Source organism: Salvelinus alpinus, chromosome 10 (genome assembly GCF_045679555.1).
Source record: "Salvelinus alpinus chromosome 10, SLU_Salpinus.1, whole genome shotgun sequence".
NCBI classification, from domain to species: domain Eukaryota; kingdom Metazoa; phylum Chordata; class Actinopteri; order Salmoniformes; family Salmonidae; genus Salvelinus; species Salvelinus alpinus.
The window spans coordinates 37231153-37252378 of NC_092095.1; the positions used below are offsets into that span (position 1 = coordinate 37231153).

A 21226-nucleotide genomic window follows, 5' to 3' on the forward strand; every position below is an offset into this window, starting at 1 on the left:
TGAATATGGCCTGTGTCAGTAAACGTCAACAAAAAAAGCATAAAGAAATGATTGCCAGCAGAGCTGGTAGGCTGTTTATGTTATCCAGAGTTAAACAAAATCAGCCAGAACACCGCTCTGAACGCGCCGAGAGCGAAATGAGATGGTGGGGCTAAAGCTTAAGAGGGTGTGAACAATGCTATATGGGTGTAGACAAAGAGCTCTTTAGATACCAAAAGATTCAAAGGCCATTCTCTCAAATTAGTTTACAAGTTTATCAATTTTCAAAGGAAAATTACTTTCCCATTGTTCCTCAAATGCAGTGAATGATATACAATTGTGTAGCTCTGAATCAACTTCTTTCCAATGTTAAATAAAATACAATTTTGCAACATACTGTAACACCAAATCCAGGTGGTGAGTCACATTGGTGAGTTACGCACACCAGACTGAAACGGGACTAGATGGGTTGTATTCATATGACTCAACAAGCTAGTCTTGAACAGGTATTTGTAGTCGGTCCATTTTATGCCGCTTGGTACGGTGTCCCCTTATGAACACAACCCAGAATGTAGCCTACTACCCTTAATTCCCCTGACCATGAACAGATGACATTTCTGCAAGTGTCAAGACTAAAAAGGATCAAATTACCCAATTGAGGATATCAGAAGTGTGGCTTCCACACTGCTAACTTTGGACTGCCCATAAAGGAACCAAGGCCCTTGGTTCAGGAGGGTGCAACAATATACAGATAGAATTGTACCATGTAGAACAAACAGGATTGATCAGTCATGTATTGGGAAGTGTCCACAAGTAGTCTGATTGCACTCAAAGATTCTAAATGCCTGTTCACAGAAATGTGTGTCCATTGCTCTGGTGAAGGATATGTAAAAGTCACTGTGGTTACCCAGCAGAATTAGTGATAATGTAGAGTACCATTTTTGACCACCCATCACTAGCACACAGCTCAATGGATTTAAAGAGCTTAAGGCCAACAAAGGAAATCATGGCAGTCTGCAAAATGACTGCAGCTAGGCTCTGACTGAAGCGTAGGAGCCCCAATGTCTATGTATTTGACATCATCCACAGAACATGTACAATCATTGACAAACTAATAGCTCGTATCAAGTCAGATGAGACTTTTTACAAAAACCTTTATTTATAGATTTGACAGACAGGGCAAATATTCAGTGACATTTTAGTTTCAGAGTGCTTCCAAATTGAACTTCTTTGTACTTAGACAATGCACAGTCCCAGACAGTTGGGCCTTCAATTGGTCCTGGAGTAAACCCCATTTTAGTCATTTAGCGGATGCTCTTATCCAGAGGGACTTACAGGCACAATTAGGGCCTTGCTCAAGGGCACAATGACAGATTTGAGTCAGCTATTCCAAGGCTACCTAGCGTTGGGCCATAAAGTCTTTGCTCGATTCCTCACATCCTTAAAACTCATTGGAGGACAAGATCTTAGGTGATCTCCTCCAATGCAATTTGAGAAGATGCATGGAGAGGAAATACTTGATTCACCCTAGTAGATTGCTATTCTGATGGGGAATGGAATCACTAAAAACAGTCACCATCAAGTCAATCCAAGCAACATTTCAGGCATGCTTTTCTCTTTAAAAACATACGACACAATGGGGCCATTCAGATTAAGGGATAGTTTAAGAACATTGATATTTAGCTTTTTTTAATGACTTTAAAAATCAACAAAATCACACATGGTCACATCATCCCAACTAGACATGCAAGTTGGAATATGTTGCCCATAGTAAAAATGTGCATATTGTATTTACGTCCTCCAGCATGGCAGTGCTTTTATTTGATATGTATCAACATTGTTTTACATACATTTGCAATGGCTCAACGAAACCAGCCGGTAACAAGGCCTACAGCATCTCATGAAGGAATTTCCCTAGTTACTTAGTGAGACAAATGGCATTCAGGAGGCCCTGGACACTTTTCACCTGGTTCATTTTAAAGAGCTCAAACAGGGCCTTGGACTTTGGTCATGTCCTAGTAGTCATCATCCCCAAAGTACTGCAGTATGTGTGAGGAACCACAAAGCAGCAGCTGCCCCGCCACTCTCGCCACATACGTCAGACAACGCAGAAGAGATCTAAAGAGAATGCGAAAGGCAGAGCTGAAAACTTCCTAAAACAGTCAAAGAACATATTCTGATATCTCAGAACTTGTTCAGTGAAGACCCATTTGTAAGCCCCAACTTGTTCATGTTAAAAAAAAAACAGGTGGAATCTTCAGAGATCCTTGCAGCCAACCCACTGGACACAAAAACTGGTAGAATGAACATTGTTTCTATGTCATTTAAACACCAACAATTGCCCCATCTGATGACGTTGAAACATGGAAAAAATTGGCAAAGGAATTTAAATGTTTTAACTTTAGTCCAATGACATGGTTCAATTTGTTGTTGGTTTCACATTAGTTGCCAACGTGATTAAATGTAAATCAGAACTAGATGTTTAACTGATGTCCGTGCCCAGTGGGAATGAATGAACAAAAACACAAGAGGACACAATGACCTGCCGACTGAATATTTCTCTCCTAAAATATTTTACATTTTGACTAGTGCCTATATAAATGTACAGTACCAGTCAAAGGATTTGACACCTACTCATTCAAGGGTTTCTTTATTTTTGCTATTTTCTACATTGTACAATAGTGAAGACATCAAAACTATGAAATAACACATATGGAATCATGTAGTAACCAAAAGTGTTATATCAAAATATATTTTTTATATTTCAGATTCTTCAAAGTAGCCATTCTTTGCCTTGACAGCTTTGCACACTGTTGACATTATCTCATCCAGGTTCATGAGGTAGTTAATTTGTGGAATTTCTTTCCTTCTTAATGCGTTTGAGCCAATCAGTTGTGTTGTGACAGGGTAGAGGTGGTATACAGAATATAGCCTTATTTGGTAAAAGACCAAGTCCATATTATGGCAAGAACAGCTCAAATAAGCAAAGAGAAATGACAGATGATCTGGCCTCCGCAATCACCCGACCTCAACCGAATTGAGATGGTTTGGGATGAGTTGGACTGCAGAGTGAAGGAAAAGCAGCTAACAAGTGCTCAGCATGTGGGATTTCCTTCAAGACTGTTGGAAAAGCATTCCAGGGGAAGCTGGTTGAGAATGCAATTTCTTTAACACTTTTTTGGCAACTACATGATTCCATATGTGGTATTTCATCATTGAAGTCTTCACTATTATTATACAATGTAAAAAAAATAAAAAATAAAATAAAGAAAAATCCTTGAATGAGCAGGTGTCCAAACTTTTGATTGGTTCTATAAATCAGTCTACTTTACCTGACATTTAAAGACCCCACAGCCCCCAATAATTTCCCCTTGAGAGATGGTACTCACTTCAAGATACCCTTGGCCCTGGTGCATTGAATGTCGTATGACAGTGTGTAGATTTCATAAAGAGTCGCTTTGATGGTTAGACAACCGATGAAGTCCTTGGGGTTCAACTTGTACAGGTCAAGACTCAATTTACCGATTCCATTTCTCTTGGGCTGGCTGGCACTTGGGAGGACCTGCACAAGAATGGACAAAGGTCAGTCTAAGACAGGGCTATTCAAATCTGTCAAGCTAGGTGAGTTATACTTCTGGTTCATGCGTCCCTCTAACCAAGGCATGATTTAGACATACAGTGCATTCAGAAAGTATTCACGCCTTGACTTTTTCCAAAATGTGTTATTTTACAAAGTGGGATTAAAATGTGCAATTGTGTCAACAATCACACAAAATACTCTGAAAGATGCAAAAAAAAAAATTAGATAAGTATTCAACCCCCGGAGTCAAGAGAACACCTTAGGCAGCGATTACAGCTGTGAGTCTTTCTGGGTAAGTCTCAAAGAGCTTTGCACACCTGGATTGTACAATATTTGCCAATTATTCTTTTAAAAATTCATCAAGCTCTGTCAAGTTGGTTGTTGATCATTGCTAGACAGCCATTTTCAATTACTGCCATAGATCTAAGACGATTTAATTCAAAACTGTAACTCCGCCCATACCATAACCCCACCATGGGGTACACCGTGTTCTCAACGTTGACATAGCAAACCACTCGTCCACACACACGTGTCCTGTGGTTGTGAGGCCGGTTGGAGTTACTGATAAATTCTAAAACATTCACCTTATGGTAGAGAATTTTACATTTCCAGGATCTTTTATTTCAGCTCATGAAACATGTGACCAACACTTTACATGTTGCGTTCACATTTTTTGTTTAGTGTATATTTAGCCTTGTTTTAGGTAATTGTCCTGCTGAAAGGTGAATTTGTCTCCCAGTGTGTTGGAAAGCAGACAGAACCAAGTTTCTCTAGGATTTTGACTGTACTTAGCTCTATTCGGTTTATTTTTATTTGAAAAAACTCACTAGTCTTGCCGATGACAAGCATACCCATAACATGATGCAGCCACCACCATGCAAGAAAACAAGAGTGGAACTCAGTGATTGTTTTGTTAGGGGCAAATACAACACCTTTGTAGCCAGGACAAAAAGTTCATTTCTTTGCAGTATTATTTCAGTGCCTTATTGCAAACAGCATGCATGTTTTGGAATATTTTATTCTGTACAGGCTTCCTTTTCACTCTCAATTAGGTTAGTATTATTTAGCAACTTATTAAGCACATTCACTCCTGAACTTATTTAGGCTTGCCATAACAAAAAAGGGTTGACTACTTATTATTAAATCAAGACATTTCAGCTTTTCATTTGTAAACATTTCTAAAAACAAGGAGGGCCACACTTTCACATCAAACCAGGGATCTCCAACTCTGGTTCCAGAGAGCTACTTGGAGATCCCTGTTTGATGTGAAAGTGTGGCCCTCTTGTGGTGTGTGATAATACAGCAAGTCTCCACAATTGGGAAATGTGACATCCAAAAATGGTAAAAGTCAGTCCTACAACAGAGAAGTACGACATGGCCAGCCCTCATGAAGTTGCAGCAGATAATGATCTTCTAATGCTTTTTCCCAAAGCAACAGTATGCCTAGCACAAAAAAGTTAACTTCTGTGTGAATGTACAGTCAGGTCAATAAATATTTGGACATTGTTATTTTAGCCGTCTACAACAGCATATGGGAGTTGACATGAAATAATGACTGACTTTCAGGTTTAATTTGAGGGTATTTACATCCAAATCAGGTGAACAGTGTAGGAATTACAGCCTTTTTAAGGGACCAAAAGTAATTGGACAATTGGCTGCTCAGCTGTTCCATGGCCAGGTGTGTGTTATTCCCTCATTAGTTAATTTACAAATGAGCAGATAAAAGGTCTAGAGTTCATTTCAAGTATGGCATTTGAAATCGGTTGCTGTCAACCCCATAATATGAAGTCCAAAGAGCTGTCACTGCCAGTGAAGCAAGCCATCATTAGGCAAAAAAAGAATCGAAACAAACCAATCAGAAATAGCAAATACATTAGGTGTGGCCAAATCAACTATTTGGTACATTCTTAAAAAGAAACACACTGGTGAGCTCAGGAAAACCAAACGGCTCGGAAGACCACGGAAAACTGTGGTGGATGACAGAAATGGTTTCCCTGGTGAAGAAAAACCCCTTCACAACAGTTGGCTAGATCAAGAACACCCTCAAGGACGTAGGCGTATGTGTCAAAGTCAACAATCAAGAGAAGACTTCCCCAGAATAAATACAGGGAGTTTACCACAAGATGTAAACCATTGGTTATCCTCAAATACAGGAAGACCAGATTAGAGATTGCCAAAAAATATCTTAAAAAGCCTGTACAGTTCTGGAACATCGTATGGACAGATGAGACAAAGATCAACTTGTAACCAGAATGAAAGGAAGAGAAGAGTATGGAGAAGGGAAGGAACTGCTCATGATCCGAAGCGTACCACCGCATCTGTGAAGCATGGTGGAGGTAGTGTTATGGCGTGGGCATGTATGGCTGCCAATGGAACTGGTTCCCTTGTATTTATTGATGTGACTGCAGACAAAAGCAGCAGGGTGAATTCTGAAGTGTTCAGGGCTATATTATCTGCTCAGATTCAGCCAAATGCTTCACAACTCATTGGACGGCTCTTCACAGTGCAGCTGGACAATGACCCGAAGCATACTGCGAAAGCAACCCAAAACGTTAAGGCAAAGAAGTGCAATGTTCTGCATTGGCCAAGTCAATCACCTGATGTGAATCCAATTGAGCATGCATTTCACTTGCAGAAGGCAAAACGCCCCAAGAACAAGCAGGAACTGAAGACACCTGCAATAAAGGCCTGGCATAGAATCACCAGGGCAGAAAGCCAGCATCTGGTGATGTCTATGGGTTCCAGAGTTCAGGCAGTCATTGACAAAGGATTTAGAACCAAGTATTAAAACTCATTTAAAATGTATGATTGTCCAATTACTTTTGAGCCCCTAAAATTGGGGGGACATGTATAAAAATGGTTGTAATTCCTACATGGTTAATACAATAATTGACAAAACCCCTAAACTAATGAAAGTCTACACTTAAAGCACATCTTGATTGTTTATTTTCAAATCGACAAAATTATGCAAATTGTGTCACTGTCCAAATACTTATGGACCTGACTGTATGTATGTACAGTTGAAGTCAGAAGTTTACATACACTTAGGTTGGAGTCATTAAAACTCGTTTGTCAACCACTCCACACATTTCTTGTTAACAAACTGTAGTTTTGGCAAGTCGGTTAGGACATCTACTTTGTGCATGACAGAAGTAATTTTTCTAACAATTGTTTACAGACATTATTTCAATTATAATTCACTGTATCACAATTCCATTGGGTCAGAAGTTTACATACACTAAGTTGACTGTGCCTTTAAATAGCTTAAATTCCAGAAAATGTCATGGCTTTAGAAGCTTCTGATACACTAATTGACATCATTCGAGTCAATTGGTGTACCTGTGGATGCATTTCAAGGGCCACCTTCAAACTCCGTGCCTCTTTGCTTGACATCATGGGAAAATCAAAAGAAATCAGCCAAGACCTCAGAAAAAAAATTGTAGACCTCCACAAGTTGGCTTCATCCTTCGGAGCAATTTCCAAATGCCACGTTAATCTGTACAAACAATAGTACGCAAGTATAAACACAATGGGACCACACAGCCGTCACACCGCTCAGGAAGGAGACGCGTTCTGTCTCCTAGAGATGAACGTCCTTTGGTTCAAAAAGTGCAGATCAATCCCAGAACAGCAAAGGACCTTGTGAAGCTGGAGGAAACAGGTACAAAAGTATCTATATCCACAGTAAAACGAGTCCTATATCGACATAACATGAAAAGCTACTCAGCAAGGAAGAAGCCACCGCTCCTAAACCACCATAAAAAAGCCAGACTACAATTTGCAACTGCACATGGGGACAAATACTGTACTTTTGAGAAATGTTCTCTGGTCTGATGAAACAAAAATAGAACTGTTTGGCCATAACGACCATAGTTATGTTTGGAGGAAAAAGGGAGGCTTACAAGCCGGAGAACACCATCCCAACCGTGAAGCACAGAGGTGGCAGCATCATGTTGTGGGGGTGCTTTGCTGCAGGAGGGACTGGTGCACTTCACAAAATAGATGGCATCATGAGGAGGAAAATGTGGATATATTGAAGTAACATCTCAAGACATCAGTCAGGAAGTTAAAGCTTGGTCGCAAATGGGTCTTCCAAATGGACAATGACCCCAAGCATACTTCCAAAGTTGTCGCAAAATGGCTTAAGGATAACAAAGCCCTGACCTCAAATCCCATAGAAAACTTGTGGGTAGAACTGAAAAAGCGTGTGCAAGCAAGGAGGCCTACAAACCTGACTCAGTTGCAAAAGCTCTGTTAGGAGGAATTGGCCAAAATGTACACAATTTATTGTGGGAAGCTTGTAGAAAGCTACCCGAAACATTTGACCCAAGTTAAACAATTTAAAAGCAATGCTACCAAATAGTAATTAACGTATGTAAACGTCAGACCCACTGGGAATGTGATGAAAGAAAAGCCTAAATAAATATCTACTATTATTCTGACATTTCACATTCTTAAAATAAAGTGGTGATCCTAACTGACCTAAGACAGGAAATTTTTACGTGAATTAATTGTCAGGAATTGTGAAAACTGAGTTTAAATGTATTTGGCTAAGGTGTATGTGAACTTCCAACTTTAACTGTATGCATGTATACGTACCCGAGTCCACATCTCTCCCTTCTGCAGGACCATGACTGGAGTATTGGCAGGCAGGGACTGGAAGAAGGCCTCAGAGTCCACCATTGTCCCATCTTCCTCTAGCACCAGGATGAGGAACTGGCATGTCAACAGGAAGGCACTTGCTGTCTGGGGAGGACCGGTGTCATAGCACACACTATCATGTGATTTTCACATGCTAAAAGTTTCACATGCTATTTCGTTGAATCAACAATTTTAACATTGTGTTTGTGGAGAACTGCACTTTTACGGATGACATGCCAGGTGACCATCCTTGGAAGATCAACCATACTAAACTTAGCAAATAAAAAAAAGAAACATCCCTTTTTCAGGACCCTGTCTTTCAAAAGAGAATTCGTAAAAATCCAAATAACTTCAGATCTTCATTGTAAAGGGTTTAAACACTGTTTTCTGTGCTTGTTCAATGAACCATAAACAATTAATGAACATGCACCTGTGGAACGGTCGTTAAGACAAACAGCTTACAGACGGTAAGCAATTAAGGTCACAGTTATGAAAACTTACGACACTAAAAAGGCCTTTCTACGGACTCTGAAAAACACAAAGAAAGATGCCCAAGGTCCCTGCTCATCTGCGTGAACGTGCCTTAGGCATGCCGCAAGGAAGAATGAGGACCGCAGATGTGGCCAGGGCAATAAATTGCCATGTCCATACTGTGAGACGCCTTAAACAGCGCAACAGGGAGACAGGACAGACAGCTGATCGTCCTCGCTGTGGCAGACCACATGTAACACCACATGCACAGGATCGGTACATCCGAACATCACAGGATGGCAACAACTGCCCGAGTTACACCAGGAACCCACAATCCCTCCATCAGTGCTCAAACTGTCCACAATAGGCTGAGAGGGCTTGTAGGCCTGCTGTAAGGCAGGTCCTCAGACATCACCGGCAACAACGTCACCTATGGGCACAAACACACCGTCGCTGGACCAGACAGGATTGGCAAAAAGTGCTATTCACTGATGAGTCGCGGTTTTGTCTCACCAGGGGTGATGGTCGGATTCACGTTTATCGTCGAAGGAATGAGCATTACACCAAGGCCTGTACTCTGGAGCGAGATCGATTTAGAGGTAGAGGGTCCGTCATGGTCTGGGGCGGTGTGTCACAGCATCATCGGACTGAGCTTGTCGCCATTGCAGTCAAATCAACACTGTGCGTTACAGGGAAGACATCCTCCTCCCTCATGCGGTACCCTTCCTCCAGGCTCATCCTGACATGACCCTCCAGCATGACAATGTCACCAGCCATACTGCTCATTCTGTGAGTGATTTCCTGCAAGACAGGAATGTCAGTGTTCTGCCATGGCCAGCGAAGAGCCCAGATTTCAATCCAATTGAGCACATCTGGGACCTGTTGGATCGGAGGGTGAGGGCTAGGGCCATTACCCCCAGAAATCTCTGGGAACTTGCAGGTGCCTTGGTGGAAGAGTGGGGTAACATCTCACAGCAAGAATTGGCAAACCTGGTGAAGTCCATGAGGAGATGCACTACAGTACTTAATGCAGCTGGTGGCCACACCAGATACCGACTGTTACTTTTGACCCCCTCCCCCCTTTGTTCAGGGACACATGATTCCATGTCTGTGGAACTTGTTCAGTTTATGTCTGAGTTGTTGAATCTTGTTATGATCATACAAATATTTACACATGTTAAGTTGACAGTGAGGACGTTGCTTCTTTTGCTGAGTTTATAAATCCATTTGTGAATCACATACTGTAGGTCATTTGCACAACATGGGACTGGGTTGCGTTCAGGAGGGCAAAACATTCTGCCGATAGAAATGTCTTGCATATGATTCCCTGAACATTCTGTAAAATTTCACTCCACTGCACTCCGGGCCACGAGTCTCTTGGGTGAGGTTACTCAACAATTGCAACAAGCAGCATCAACTTAACAGGGTCAGTTAACCAGGAGTGTATTAAATGTGTTGAAATGTTCACATTTGATTTAACATTTGGTTACAGAGTTGCCTGTCTACTAGCAGTGCTTGCAATTTTGTGTATATTAACTTCACAAGGTAATGTAACCTGTCCTTGATGACATCTCATTAGCAGGAATTTCCACCTCACGTTCCTCCTCTAAATAGACATTAATTAAAATAAAAAAATCTTACACCGATTATTTAGTGGGGTTGTGGTTGATGGAAGTGTTGGAGACTAATTCTGTCCCCATGAAATGGCTCTCTGAATACTTTTAAAGACTGACATGTTGAATGCCAAGAATTGTGAATACCCCAGCAGCACAAACAGTATGCAAATGTTGCAGATATAAATGACATCCAGAGCTGAATAGATTCATATTTTAGTCATTTAGCAGACACTCCTATCCAGGGTGACTTTCAGTTGGTGCATTCATCTTAAGATAGCTAAGTGATTTCTTATTATACTTGTCAGAGGTATGTTTGTTCTGCGAAATATATTTGTATCTGAACGCTCCACAACGTTGTCCTGCTGAACGTAGCCCAGGAGTATGCATTTACCTGGTCTAGGAGGTCATCCAGGGAGGCGGCCATTACCCCTTTCCTCTGCCTTCGGCTCTGGGTACAGAGCCTGAAGGGACGGGGCTGGGGTGGGGGAAGGATCCGGCGTGAGATTTTTGTTTGGATAGTTGACACTGACCTGTCAGTATAGAAGCAAAAAGGACAAAAAAGGAGAATTAGTTCAGTTCAAGGTCGTGTTCAGTAGAGCACAATTTGTGTTCAGGACAGGTAATGTCTCCAGTTAAGACTTTTAGACCGTTTTGTGCCTAGCTTCTTAGTGTGGAGTGATACTAGCTGCTGGACTTACAGAGAAACATACTGTACGTCTACCGCCTTGTTTTACCACATCGCCGCAGCGAGGAGACAGCATCTCAAATGTCGCATTAGGATCATCAGGTCTCAGCAGAATAAGTATTAGAGGTAGACCGATTTATGATTTTGCAACGCCGATATCGATTAATATATATATAACAATAAATATATATGTAATAATAACAATTACAATACTGAATGAACACTTATTTTAACTTAATACATTAAAAAAATCAATTTAGTCTCAAGTAAATAATGAAACACTTGGTTTAAATAATGCAAAAACACTGTTGGAGAATAAAGTAAAAGTGTGCCATGTAAAAAAACAGAACATATGAAAGCTGGTGGTTCCTTTTAACATGAGTCTTCAATATTCCCAGTTAAGAAGTTTTAGGTTGTAGTTATTATAGGACTATTTCTCTCTATACCATTTGTATTTCATACACCTTTGACTATTGGATGTTCTTATAAGCACTATAATATTGCCAGCCTAATCTCGGGAGTTGATAGGCTTGAAGTCATAAACAGTGCAATGCTTGAAGCACAGCGAAGAGCTGCTGGCAAACGCAGGAAAGTGCTGTTTCAATGAATGCTTACCAGCCTGCTGCTGCCTACCACCGCTCAGTCAGATTACTCTATCAAATCATAGACTTAATTATAATAAAAACACAAATACGAGCCTTTGGTCATTAATATGGTCAAATCTGGAAACTATTATTACAAAAACGTTTATTCTTTCAGTGAACTGTTCTGTATTTTAACAAACGGGTGGTTCGTCTAAATATCAGAGGTGTGGACTCGAGTCACATATGATGACTTGCAACTCGTCTTTCACAACAATGACTCGTGACTTGAGCCTTATGACTCGACCCCGTCCAACCCCCTTAAGTGTGCAGCGCATCAACTCTTCATTTAATGGATTACAGTTTGAGTCGGACAGCAGCCAATCAAATCGTGCCAGCAGAGAAAGTTGTGCATGGCAGTGCAGAGGAACGTCGGCGGGTGATTTCAGATGGAGCCCTTGAAAAGATGATACCTTTCTCATGGCTAACCATGTATTTCCATGGAAATATAAAATTTATTTGGAAAATAATAAATATACTTTTAAAAGCATTCATGATTTGCATACATGTAATATACTATTTCGCTTGTTAAAAATATGAAATGGTATTACATTTGGTGAAGAGCACATTGACTTGTTTAGGACTCGAAACAAAGTTTAAGACTTGAGACTTGACACTTGTTGGTCTTGACTTGGGGGCTAAGACTTGTGACTTGTAAAACATTGACTTGGTCCCACCACTGCTAAATATTGCTGTTACATTGCACAACCTTCAATGTTATGACATAATTATGTAAAAATCTGGCAAATTACGGTCTTTGTTAGGAAGAAATGATCTTCACACATTTCGCAAAGTGCCAGGCGGCCAAAACTGCTGCATATACCCCGACTGCTTGCACAGAACGCAAGAGAACTGACAATTTCACTAGTTAAAAGAAATTCATGTTAACAGGCAATATTAACTAAATATGCAGGTGTAAAAAAAATGTGTGTATTGATTTTAAGAAAGGCATTGATGTTAATGGTTAGGTACATTGGTGCAACGACAGTGCTTTTTCCGCAAATGCACTTGTTAAATCACCTGTTTAGCAAAGTAGGCTGTGATTCGATGATAAATTAACAGGCACTGCATTGATTATATCCAACGCAGGACAAGCTAGTAATATCAACCATGTGTAGTTAACTAGTGATTATGTTAAGAATTATTTTTTTAATAATGTAAGTTTAATGCTAGCTAGCAACTTACCTTGGCTCCTTGCTGCACTTAAGTAACAGGTGGTCAGCCTGCCACAGTCTCCTCGTGGAATGCAATGTAATCGGCCATAAACAGCATCAAAAATGCCGATTGTTATGAAAACTTGAAAAATCGGCCAGGCCGATTAATCGGTCGACCTCTAATAAGTATGAAATGAGATTATAGAGCAAGTGGAACTCTTTAAAAAATGCAAAGAATAACATCTGAATTATTCAGATATGCGTTTCAAACGAAAGCTAACATTGGAAGTTGGCTAGAGCAAGCGGCCTTGTTCACACTGCAGGCCTGATTTAAATAGCCTCATTGCTGGTCAACAAACTGACAGACAGTTGTGCAGAACTGAAATTGAACTTTAAAGAAAACTAGTTTATATGAACGTGATTTAACTTGAATCATTTAAGCCTTGCTCACACTGCAGGCCTAGTTTAAAAAACCTGTTTTGGAATAATGACTGTCCAAATAGCAAGTTACAAGTGACCAAATCGGGTGTGTGTTCAGAGAACAATCATTTGCTGACATGTCCATGCTATTTCTCATAGTAATGACAGGTGTGTGTGTGTAGTGGTCTAGGCTGATTAGTGACAGGAAGCAGAAGCAACACCAAAGAAGTTATGTAGCAAGCTAAGGTGACAATGGCTGCCATGGACATTTCCCAGTTGCTTTGAATGTTCAAAATTATAGTGTAAGAAAAACTTTAAGTTATCCTTTTGAGGCTTAAAAAAAAAAAAAAAGTTAAGATGATCCAACTTTCAAAACAAGTCCTTTTTGGCTAGCCACAGCAGTCAACTAGCTAGTTAGGTTTATCAGTTTCTAGCACATTCAATAATTTGTTTGTGAACAATTAACAAGCTAGTTATCCTATCACATGTTCTTAAAATGTCAACCAGTGGCGGTCAGTGACGTTTAAGATGAGGGAGGACAATCTCTCATGAGCATGGCCTTATTTCTATTACAATATATTGGATGACTCATTCATATTACATTCATCCAGTTCAATGTAACAGTGATAGGGTTAGGCTACAAGATACTCAAACTCTCCCCTATACCCATCATGGGGTTGCTACAACCAAGCCTATGAATGAAAGTTTACAACGTAGGTGCACAGGTTAAGAGACAAATTTGAGTGACACATGGACAGACAGTGACATTCAACACTGCCTTGCACACTCTTGCCTGCATCTAGCTGATGTAGGGTGTAATCATTAGTCCAACAGTTGCAAATGAGTTTCTATTGGCCAAATTCAGGTATGTTAATCCCTGTTTTGTTCCAATTGAGAAACGTTTTAACAGAATCAGTGGAATTAAGACACCCCTGATGACGCGGAAACAGAGTTCACTCTCATAACAGCCACGTTGTATTTATTTTCTTCGCTTGTGGACTTCAATGCATAAGCTGTATGTGACCAGGCAAAAAAAAAATACTTTCCAAGCCAAACCACTATACACAACCTACATCGTTGTCACCATATTAGCTAAAGTAACGTCAGTCAGCATAGTTAATATAACTAACACGTTAGTAAACCCTTTACAATCATGCCGTAACATTAGTGTACAGTCAGTAAGCTGTTACACCGGCAGGCCCGGTGGCAAAGAGTTTGGTATTACCAATTTAACTTGGAAAGTCATAGCCAGCTAGTTAACATAGCAATCTCTGTTTGAGCAGGTTGTTTCTGTTTGAGCAGGTTGTTTCAGTGAGCTAAACTTGATAGCTGCATTTGCTAAGTAAGTGAAACTGGGGGGAAAAAATGACACCATTTCTCTTGCTTCTCCTTCATTTTGGAAGAAATACATTTGTTCAAAACTTTAACTATTTTATTTCTCTCTTCGAGTCAACTACTTACCACATTATGCACTGCAGTGCTAGCTAGCTGTAGCTTATGCTTTCAGTACTAGATTAATTCTCTGATCCTTCGAATGGAGGGACATCATGTCAGTTCATGCTGCAAGAGCTCTGATAGGTTGGAGGACATCCTCTGGAAGTTGTCATAATTACTGTGCAAGTCTAAGGAAGGGGGTGAGAACCATGAGCCTTCTAGGTTTTGTATTGAAGTCAATGTACCCAGGGGAGGACAGCAGCTAGCTGTTACACCATGGTGCTACCCTACTGAGTGCTGTTGAGGCTACTGTAGACCTTTGCAAAATAGTGTTTTAATCAGTTATTTGGTGACGTGATTATATGTAATAGTTTGAACTAAAAAGGATAACTTTAAACGTTTTACAATTTAAATTTATGAAATTCACTGAGGATGGTCCTCTAAGGAGCTTCCACATAGTAGCTAGCAAGCAAGCAAGATATGCCAAATAAGTCTAAAAACCACTTAAGGGCAAATACATTATATGGCCAGCAACCAGATTTGCATCTGATTTCAAAGCACCTACAAAGGTGGTTTGAAATGTGGCTTGTAATATCCGATTCCATGTGCCTTTTGGATGTTCAGAAAGTAGGAAAAAGAACAGGAAAAACATGGATTTTTGTCACTTCAAACTGCCAGTGTGAACAAGGCTTTAGAGTTGTTAAGAACAGATTCTCCCAGTGTCAGCTAATCAAGAATTGAGTTTCATGCCTAATCACATAACTATTGACAATATCCGTTAATAAAAAAAAAACTTCTGTCCTATTCAATATCATATTGTAACATCATTACACTGCCAATGAGGGGAGAGGGGAGGTAGACCTCTGTGGAAATGTATGACAAAGGGCACACCCACAGGAAGTATGAAATCACAGAAGTATTAACATTACTTGACATCTTTTGCTTTCAGTCTATATTATCATAACTTTATTCAAGTTCAGATGTTTGAGTTTAAGAGTTTTAAAAGTCTTACTAATTTGGAGCAGGGCCACACTCAGTTGTGGAAATGACATGACTAGGGTGGACATGATTCCTTGTTCTACATGTCGGATAGGCATGTTTGCTCTACATAACACATCTGAACGTTCAACTTTGAAAATACCATTCTGCATGATCTAAAGACGCACCTATGAAGCGTAGTCTACATAATTAGGATTTGCCAACGAGTCATGTCCCCGTGCGAGACAGACCAGTGGCCTTCTTCCATACAGCATTTTTTTTTTTTTTTTTTAAGAGACACGACTGAACTGCAACTTCTGTTTAACAACAAAACCGAACTCAACATTGTTTTGAGTAAACTGTTTTTCAACAGAATCAGCGTAATGAATATACCCCTGTTAAACGCGCCACCAGTCTGTCGCGCAACAGGGTCATGACTAATTGGCAAATCTTAATTATGTAGACTACGCTTCACAGGTGCGTCTTTAGATCATGGGATATGGGGGAGAGCTGGGACGAAAGTAAAACATTTCAGAAAACACAGAAACTAATATTACGCAGTGAAATCAGGACATTCCTAATGGAGGATTAACTCCCTGCACCCCCCCCCCCCCCCCTAAAAAAGAAAACAGACCAGTCTGACCATGTTACACCAAGTTAAGTGGTTGAGCAATGCAAGTACAAAAAAAACACATTGAAAATTGCATTGTAAATTGTGAAAAACATATCCTACGACATTCCCATTAAAGTGAGATGAGAAATTATGGTTAATATAGCTGTGTTCCATTTTAGTCAGATTAATATTGAAAGGCAAAATATTGTTTGCTAAACATTGACGTTGATTAATTTACAATGCTTCAAATGTTGATGTCAAACCTATAACATAATTATACCAATTGAAACAAACATGAAATTATGGCTGAATCTTTCAACAAGTTTATGAACTAACGAGCATTACAAACAGGACATAAGACCGATATTGATATAGAACAGCATGCACTTCCAGCCAGCTTTTACTTCTGTCACAATGCTCTGCTACTCTCGCCCGCCGGCAGTTACAGAACTAACTATGCATAGGTCTGTTCAATGTATATTTACTTTACCCTAGAAAATGAAATTACAGTTGCTAATGGTAGAGGACACAGACTAAGCCGTTTTTCATAACATATGGCATAACATATGGAGTCGTTACTTCTATCGATCTGAGTAATTAGGACAAAAAATAAAATTAAAATAAAGTGTTACTTTCGTCCCGGTTCTCCCCTGCTAGTAAGTGGAGCTCTAAATAGGCTACCTATAATGCTGGGATATGAAATGACACCTGGGTAGTTTATCCTTACCTCACCCAAGAGTCCGGGAGAAGGCTTTTAGCATAATCCACACTGGAATGGATAGACAGTGAAGCCATTGTTTAAAATCAAGTGCAATCCTTGTTTTTGCAAGACTATCGAAAATCAATTGGGCTAGATGAGAAAAGAAAGTTGTCGCGCTATTCCCGGCTCTTGCCCGCCTGTGTCCTACCGGTGGTCACTGGCCCTGCCAACAGAAGCGAATTACCGAGGGTTCACTTTACGCCTTCTACGTCAGGTGATCAACAATAATAGTGATGCCTTTTTAGAAGGTTGCCCCTCACGCGATTGGTCGCTTGTTAGTGACAAAAGCAATACCATGTGCCACAAGTTGTTCCATCATCGTAATTAATTATTCCCCCCAAAAATACAGGTAGACCTTGTCCTAGAATCAATCAAAAAATATCAATAGCCTGAGATGCCTATAAATAATTAGAAAACCACTGGCACCCAGCTTGCGCGTAATGTATTACCAAGGCTAAGAGACAATGTATGGTTGATCTGAAAAATGTGGTCGGAGGCGCTATATGGAAAACGTAACACAATTTCAAAGCCTCCAAAGGCCACATTTAGCGCCATACCTCATTGCTGTGCGCCTCTCAAATTTTGTAACAATGCAGAGGGCTCCTCATTGACATGATTTGTTGACGACAGGTGGGGCGGGAGGTCCTGTATAAACAAAAACTCACTTGCATTGACAACAGCACTGTACTGCTCTGCAGAGGCCGTAACATCGTAAATGCTGCACAGCCAATGCAGACAGCAGATTGACCATGTAGCGCCTGTAAGGGCTCAGACACACCAATAGCGTTTGCAGGCCTACTTTAGTTAAATTCGCAAGTGGCTGAAACTACACTTTATATACACAAAAGTATGTGGACATTTCTTCAAATTAGTGGATTCGGCTATTTCAGCCACACCAGTTGCTGACAAGTGTATAACATCGAGCACACAGCCATGCAATCTCCATAGCAAACACTGGCAGTAGAATGGCTTTACTGAAGAGCTCAGTGACTTTCAACATGGCACCGTCATTTTTATTTACTTTATTTAACTAGGCAACTCAGTTAAGAACTAATTCTTATTTACAATGACGGCCTACCAACAGGCAAATGGCCTCCTGCGGGGACGGGGGCTGGGATTAGAAATATAGGACAAAACACACATCACAACAAGAGAGACAACACAACACTACATAAAGAGACCTAAGACGACAACATAGCAACACATGACAACACAGCATGGTAGCAACACAACATGTCAACAACATGGTAGCAGCACAAAACATGGTACAAACATTATTGGGCACAGACAACAACACAAAGGGCAAGAAGGTAAAGACAACAATACATCAAGCAAAGCAGTCACAACTGTCAGTAAGAGTGTCCATGATTGAGTCTTTGAATGAAGAGATAAAACTGTCCAGTTTGAGTGTTTGTTACAGCTCGTTCCAGTCGCTAAATGAAGCGAACTGAAAAGAGGAGTGACCCAGGGATGTGTGTGCTTTGGGGACCTTTAACAGAATGTGGCTGGCAGAACGGATGTTGTATGTGGAGGATGAGGGCTGCAGTAGATATCTCAGATTGGGGGGAGTGAGGCCTAAGAGGGTTTTATAAATAAGCATAAATCAGTGGGTCTTGCGATGGGTAAACAGAGATGACCAGTTTACAGGAGTATAGAGTGCAGTGATGTGTCCTATAAGGAGCATTGGTGGCAAATCTGATGGCCGAAATGGTAAAGAACATCTAGCTGCTCGAGAGCACCCTTACCTGCCGGTCTATAAATTACACCGCGGTAATCGAGCATGGATAGGATGGTCATCTGAATCAGGGTTTGTTTGGCAGCTGGGGTGAAAGAGTAGCGATTATGATAGAGGACACCAAGTCTCGATTTAACTTTGATAGTGTTGAAGTTTACATACACTTAGGTGGAAGTCATTAAAACTCGCTTTCCAACCACTCCACAAATTTCAGGTTAACAAACTATAGTTTTGGCAAATCGGTTAGGACATCTACTTTGTGCATGACACAAGTAATTTTCCAACAATTGTTTACAGACAGATTATTTCACTTATTATTCACTGTATCACAATTCCAGTGGGTCAGAAGTTTACATACACTAAGTTGACTGTGCCTTTAAACAGCTTGGACAATTCCAGAAAATTATGTCATGGCTTTAGAAGCTTCTGATAGGCTAATTGACATCATTTGAGTCAATTGGAGGTGTACCTGTGGATGTATTTCAAGGCCTACCTTCAAACTCAGTTCCTCTTTGCTTGACATCATGGGAAAATCAAAAGAAATCAGTCAAGACCTCAGGAAAAAAATTGTAGACCTCCACAAGTCTAGGTCATCCTTGGGAGCAATTTCCAAATGCCTGAAGGTACCGCGTTCATCTATACAAACAATAGTACGCAAGTATAAACACCATGGGACCACGCAGCCGTCATACTGCTCAGGAAGGAGACGCGTTCTGTCTCCTAGAGACTATGGTTTGCAACTGCACATGGGGACAAAGATTGTACTTTTTGGAGAAATGTCCTCTGGTCTGATGAAACAAAAATAGAACTGTTTGGCCATAATGACCAACGCTATGTTTGGAGAAAAAAGGGGGAGGCTTGCAAACCGAAGAACACCATCCCAACCGTGAAGCAGCCAAGGGGTGGGGAGCATCTGTAAAGCCTACAGGGAGAGGATCGAACAGGTATAGAAAAAACACAACGTTTCCAAAGCTACAAAATAACAAATTGAGATCTGAAAATAACTAGGTAAGACACAAGTGAGTGTGTTGTGGAGCCTACCTCTCTTTCCTTCCTCGAATAACTGCAGAAGCGTCTTTGGTTCTTACTTTTGTGCCGAGACAGCCGCTGACACAGCTGCCGCTGAGAAAACAGGGGAGACTGAATTACTATTCATATTTGTCTTACAGAGGTGAAAAGTACAACTCCCGAAACTAATTGCTGATTGCCTAGGAGAGGAGAAATACCAAAAACAACAGTAACAAATTGTCCTGCCCCTTATTCCTGGTTGATGTGTCAACAATCATCTGCAAATTATGAGCAGTCAGCAGTTCACACACCGAGTAGGCAACTGGGAAGACAGGTAGCACTTAAAGTAGATGGCCCTAGCTAGCAAAACGACAGCACAAGACAACAGATACCATTAGCTAGCTAGATCTCCATTATTTCCCACCCATTCTACTGCCCACTATTTCACACATCTGCTCCTGGAACATTCCGTTGCTAGAGGCAACTCTCCTTATCAAGTCAGCTGACGGGGGTCAGCCAATCACAGGCCCTATCTGGTGCAGTAGCATACACCATTCCTGGCTTAAATTTAGGGTGGCACAGAGACAACATGTCAGAAGAACTCTGCACCACCTCAAACACATTTTTGGACCAAACCTCCACCCTGGACTTCTTAACCGTGTGTTAGGTCGTCACTGACAATAAACCACTTTCATTATCAATATCTACTACTAGTCTCCTCTTCCTGTTTGCCGTGTGTCTGTTTGGTGTATGTAAATACAGTGTGAGTTGTATCCCGGTCAACTACTGGTCATTTATGTCCTCTAACCAGGGCGCTGGGACAGTTGTACCTATAATCTATACCAGTGGCTCTTTCGGCGATGACCACATGGTGGCACTTTTTTTCAATGTAGAAATCACCATGATGTTCTCAACCCCAATTCATGAGTATGTATTGGAGCCTACGACATTCTTCTAAGGTGAAGCCTAATTGAGCATTTCCGCTCTATGACAAGAATTACGTCGAAATAGAGGTGGCAACTTCATCTGAAGAGGGCCTTTAATTTCCCTTTGCAGAGATACTGTATGGCATGGTTTGATTTAAAAGCTACCGATGGTCATAAATTGTTATTGGTAAGTGATAATTAGCTATTCAATATATCAATGCACTTGATATATTGAATAGAAAATACAAATGAAAGAAATTAAATACTCAGGGTGGCATTTTAGTTGTGCAAAAGCATTATGAAAAGTGCAAAACATACAATAAAACCAATCTAATCTGTCAGGACATTTAATTATATACTTTTCCTCAACAATGTGCGTTATGAAAAGCATGGTTGGGGTCAATTTGGAATTTCTGAACTTAATTCAACCCATGAATTTGAATTTAATTTTGAATTGGCCACACCCCACACCCCACAGGAAGCAAAATTTGAATTGAAGGAAGTAGAATTTAATTCAAAGCAATTCAGCTTCAGAGACATGAAATATGAGTCTCATTCATTTGACAAATATTTTATCAAAATAAT

General features: G+C 40.5%; 1 protein-coding gene across 2 annotated transcripts; it reads right to left on the reverse strand.

Annotated features, from left to right (window-relative positions):
• Positions 1 to 1098: 1098 nt before the first annotated feature.
• On the reverse strand, positions 1099 to 17746 carry cidea (cell death inducing DFFA like effector a). 2 transcript variants are annotated; one of them, XM_071329143.1, is made up of 5 exons: positions 17530 to 17746; positions 10679 to 10817; positions 8159 to 8305; positions 3369 to 3541; positions 1099 to 2097 (listed from the first exon to the last, which is right to left on the reverse strand). In XM_071329143.1, exons 1-5 carry the CDS (start codon positions 17532 to 17534, stop codon positions 1995 to 1997), a joined length of 567 nt encoding a protein of 188 aa, XP_071185244.1. In that variant the 5' UTR covers positions 17535 to 17746; the 3' UTR covers positions 1099 to 1994. The 2 variants fall into 2 exon arrangements, with proteins under 2 accessions (XP_071185244.1, XP_071185243.1); XM_071329142.1 differs by lacking the exon at positions 17530 to 17746 and adding an exon at positions 16940 to 17242.
• Positions 17747 to 21226: the final 3480 nt, after the last annotated feature.

Coding starts and splice junctions, on each gene's coding strand:
- cidea (XM_071329142.1), bottom strand. CDS start 17,007: ATGGCTTCACTGTCTATCCATTCCAGTGTGGATTATGCTAAAAGCCTT. Junction 10,818..16,939: donor CTCCCGGACTCTTGGGTGAG/GTAAGGATAAAC, acceptor CTATACTGACAG/GTCAGTGTCAACTATCCAAA. Junction 3,542..8,158: donor AGGGAGAGATGTGGACTCGG/GTACGTATACAT, acceptor ATTCTTGTGCAG/GTCCTCCCAAGTGCCAGCCA.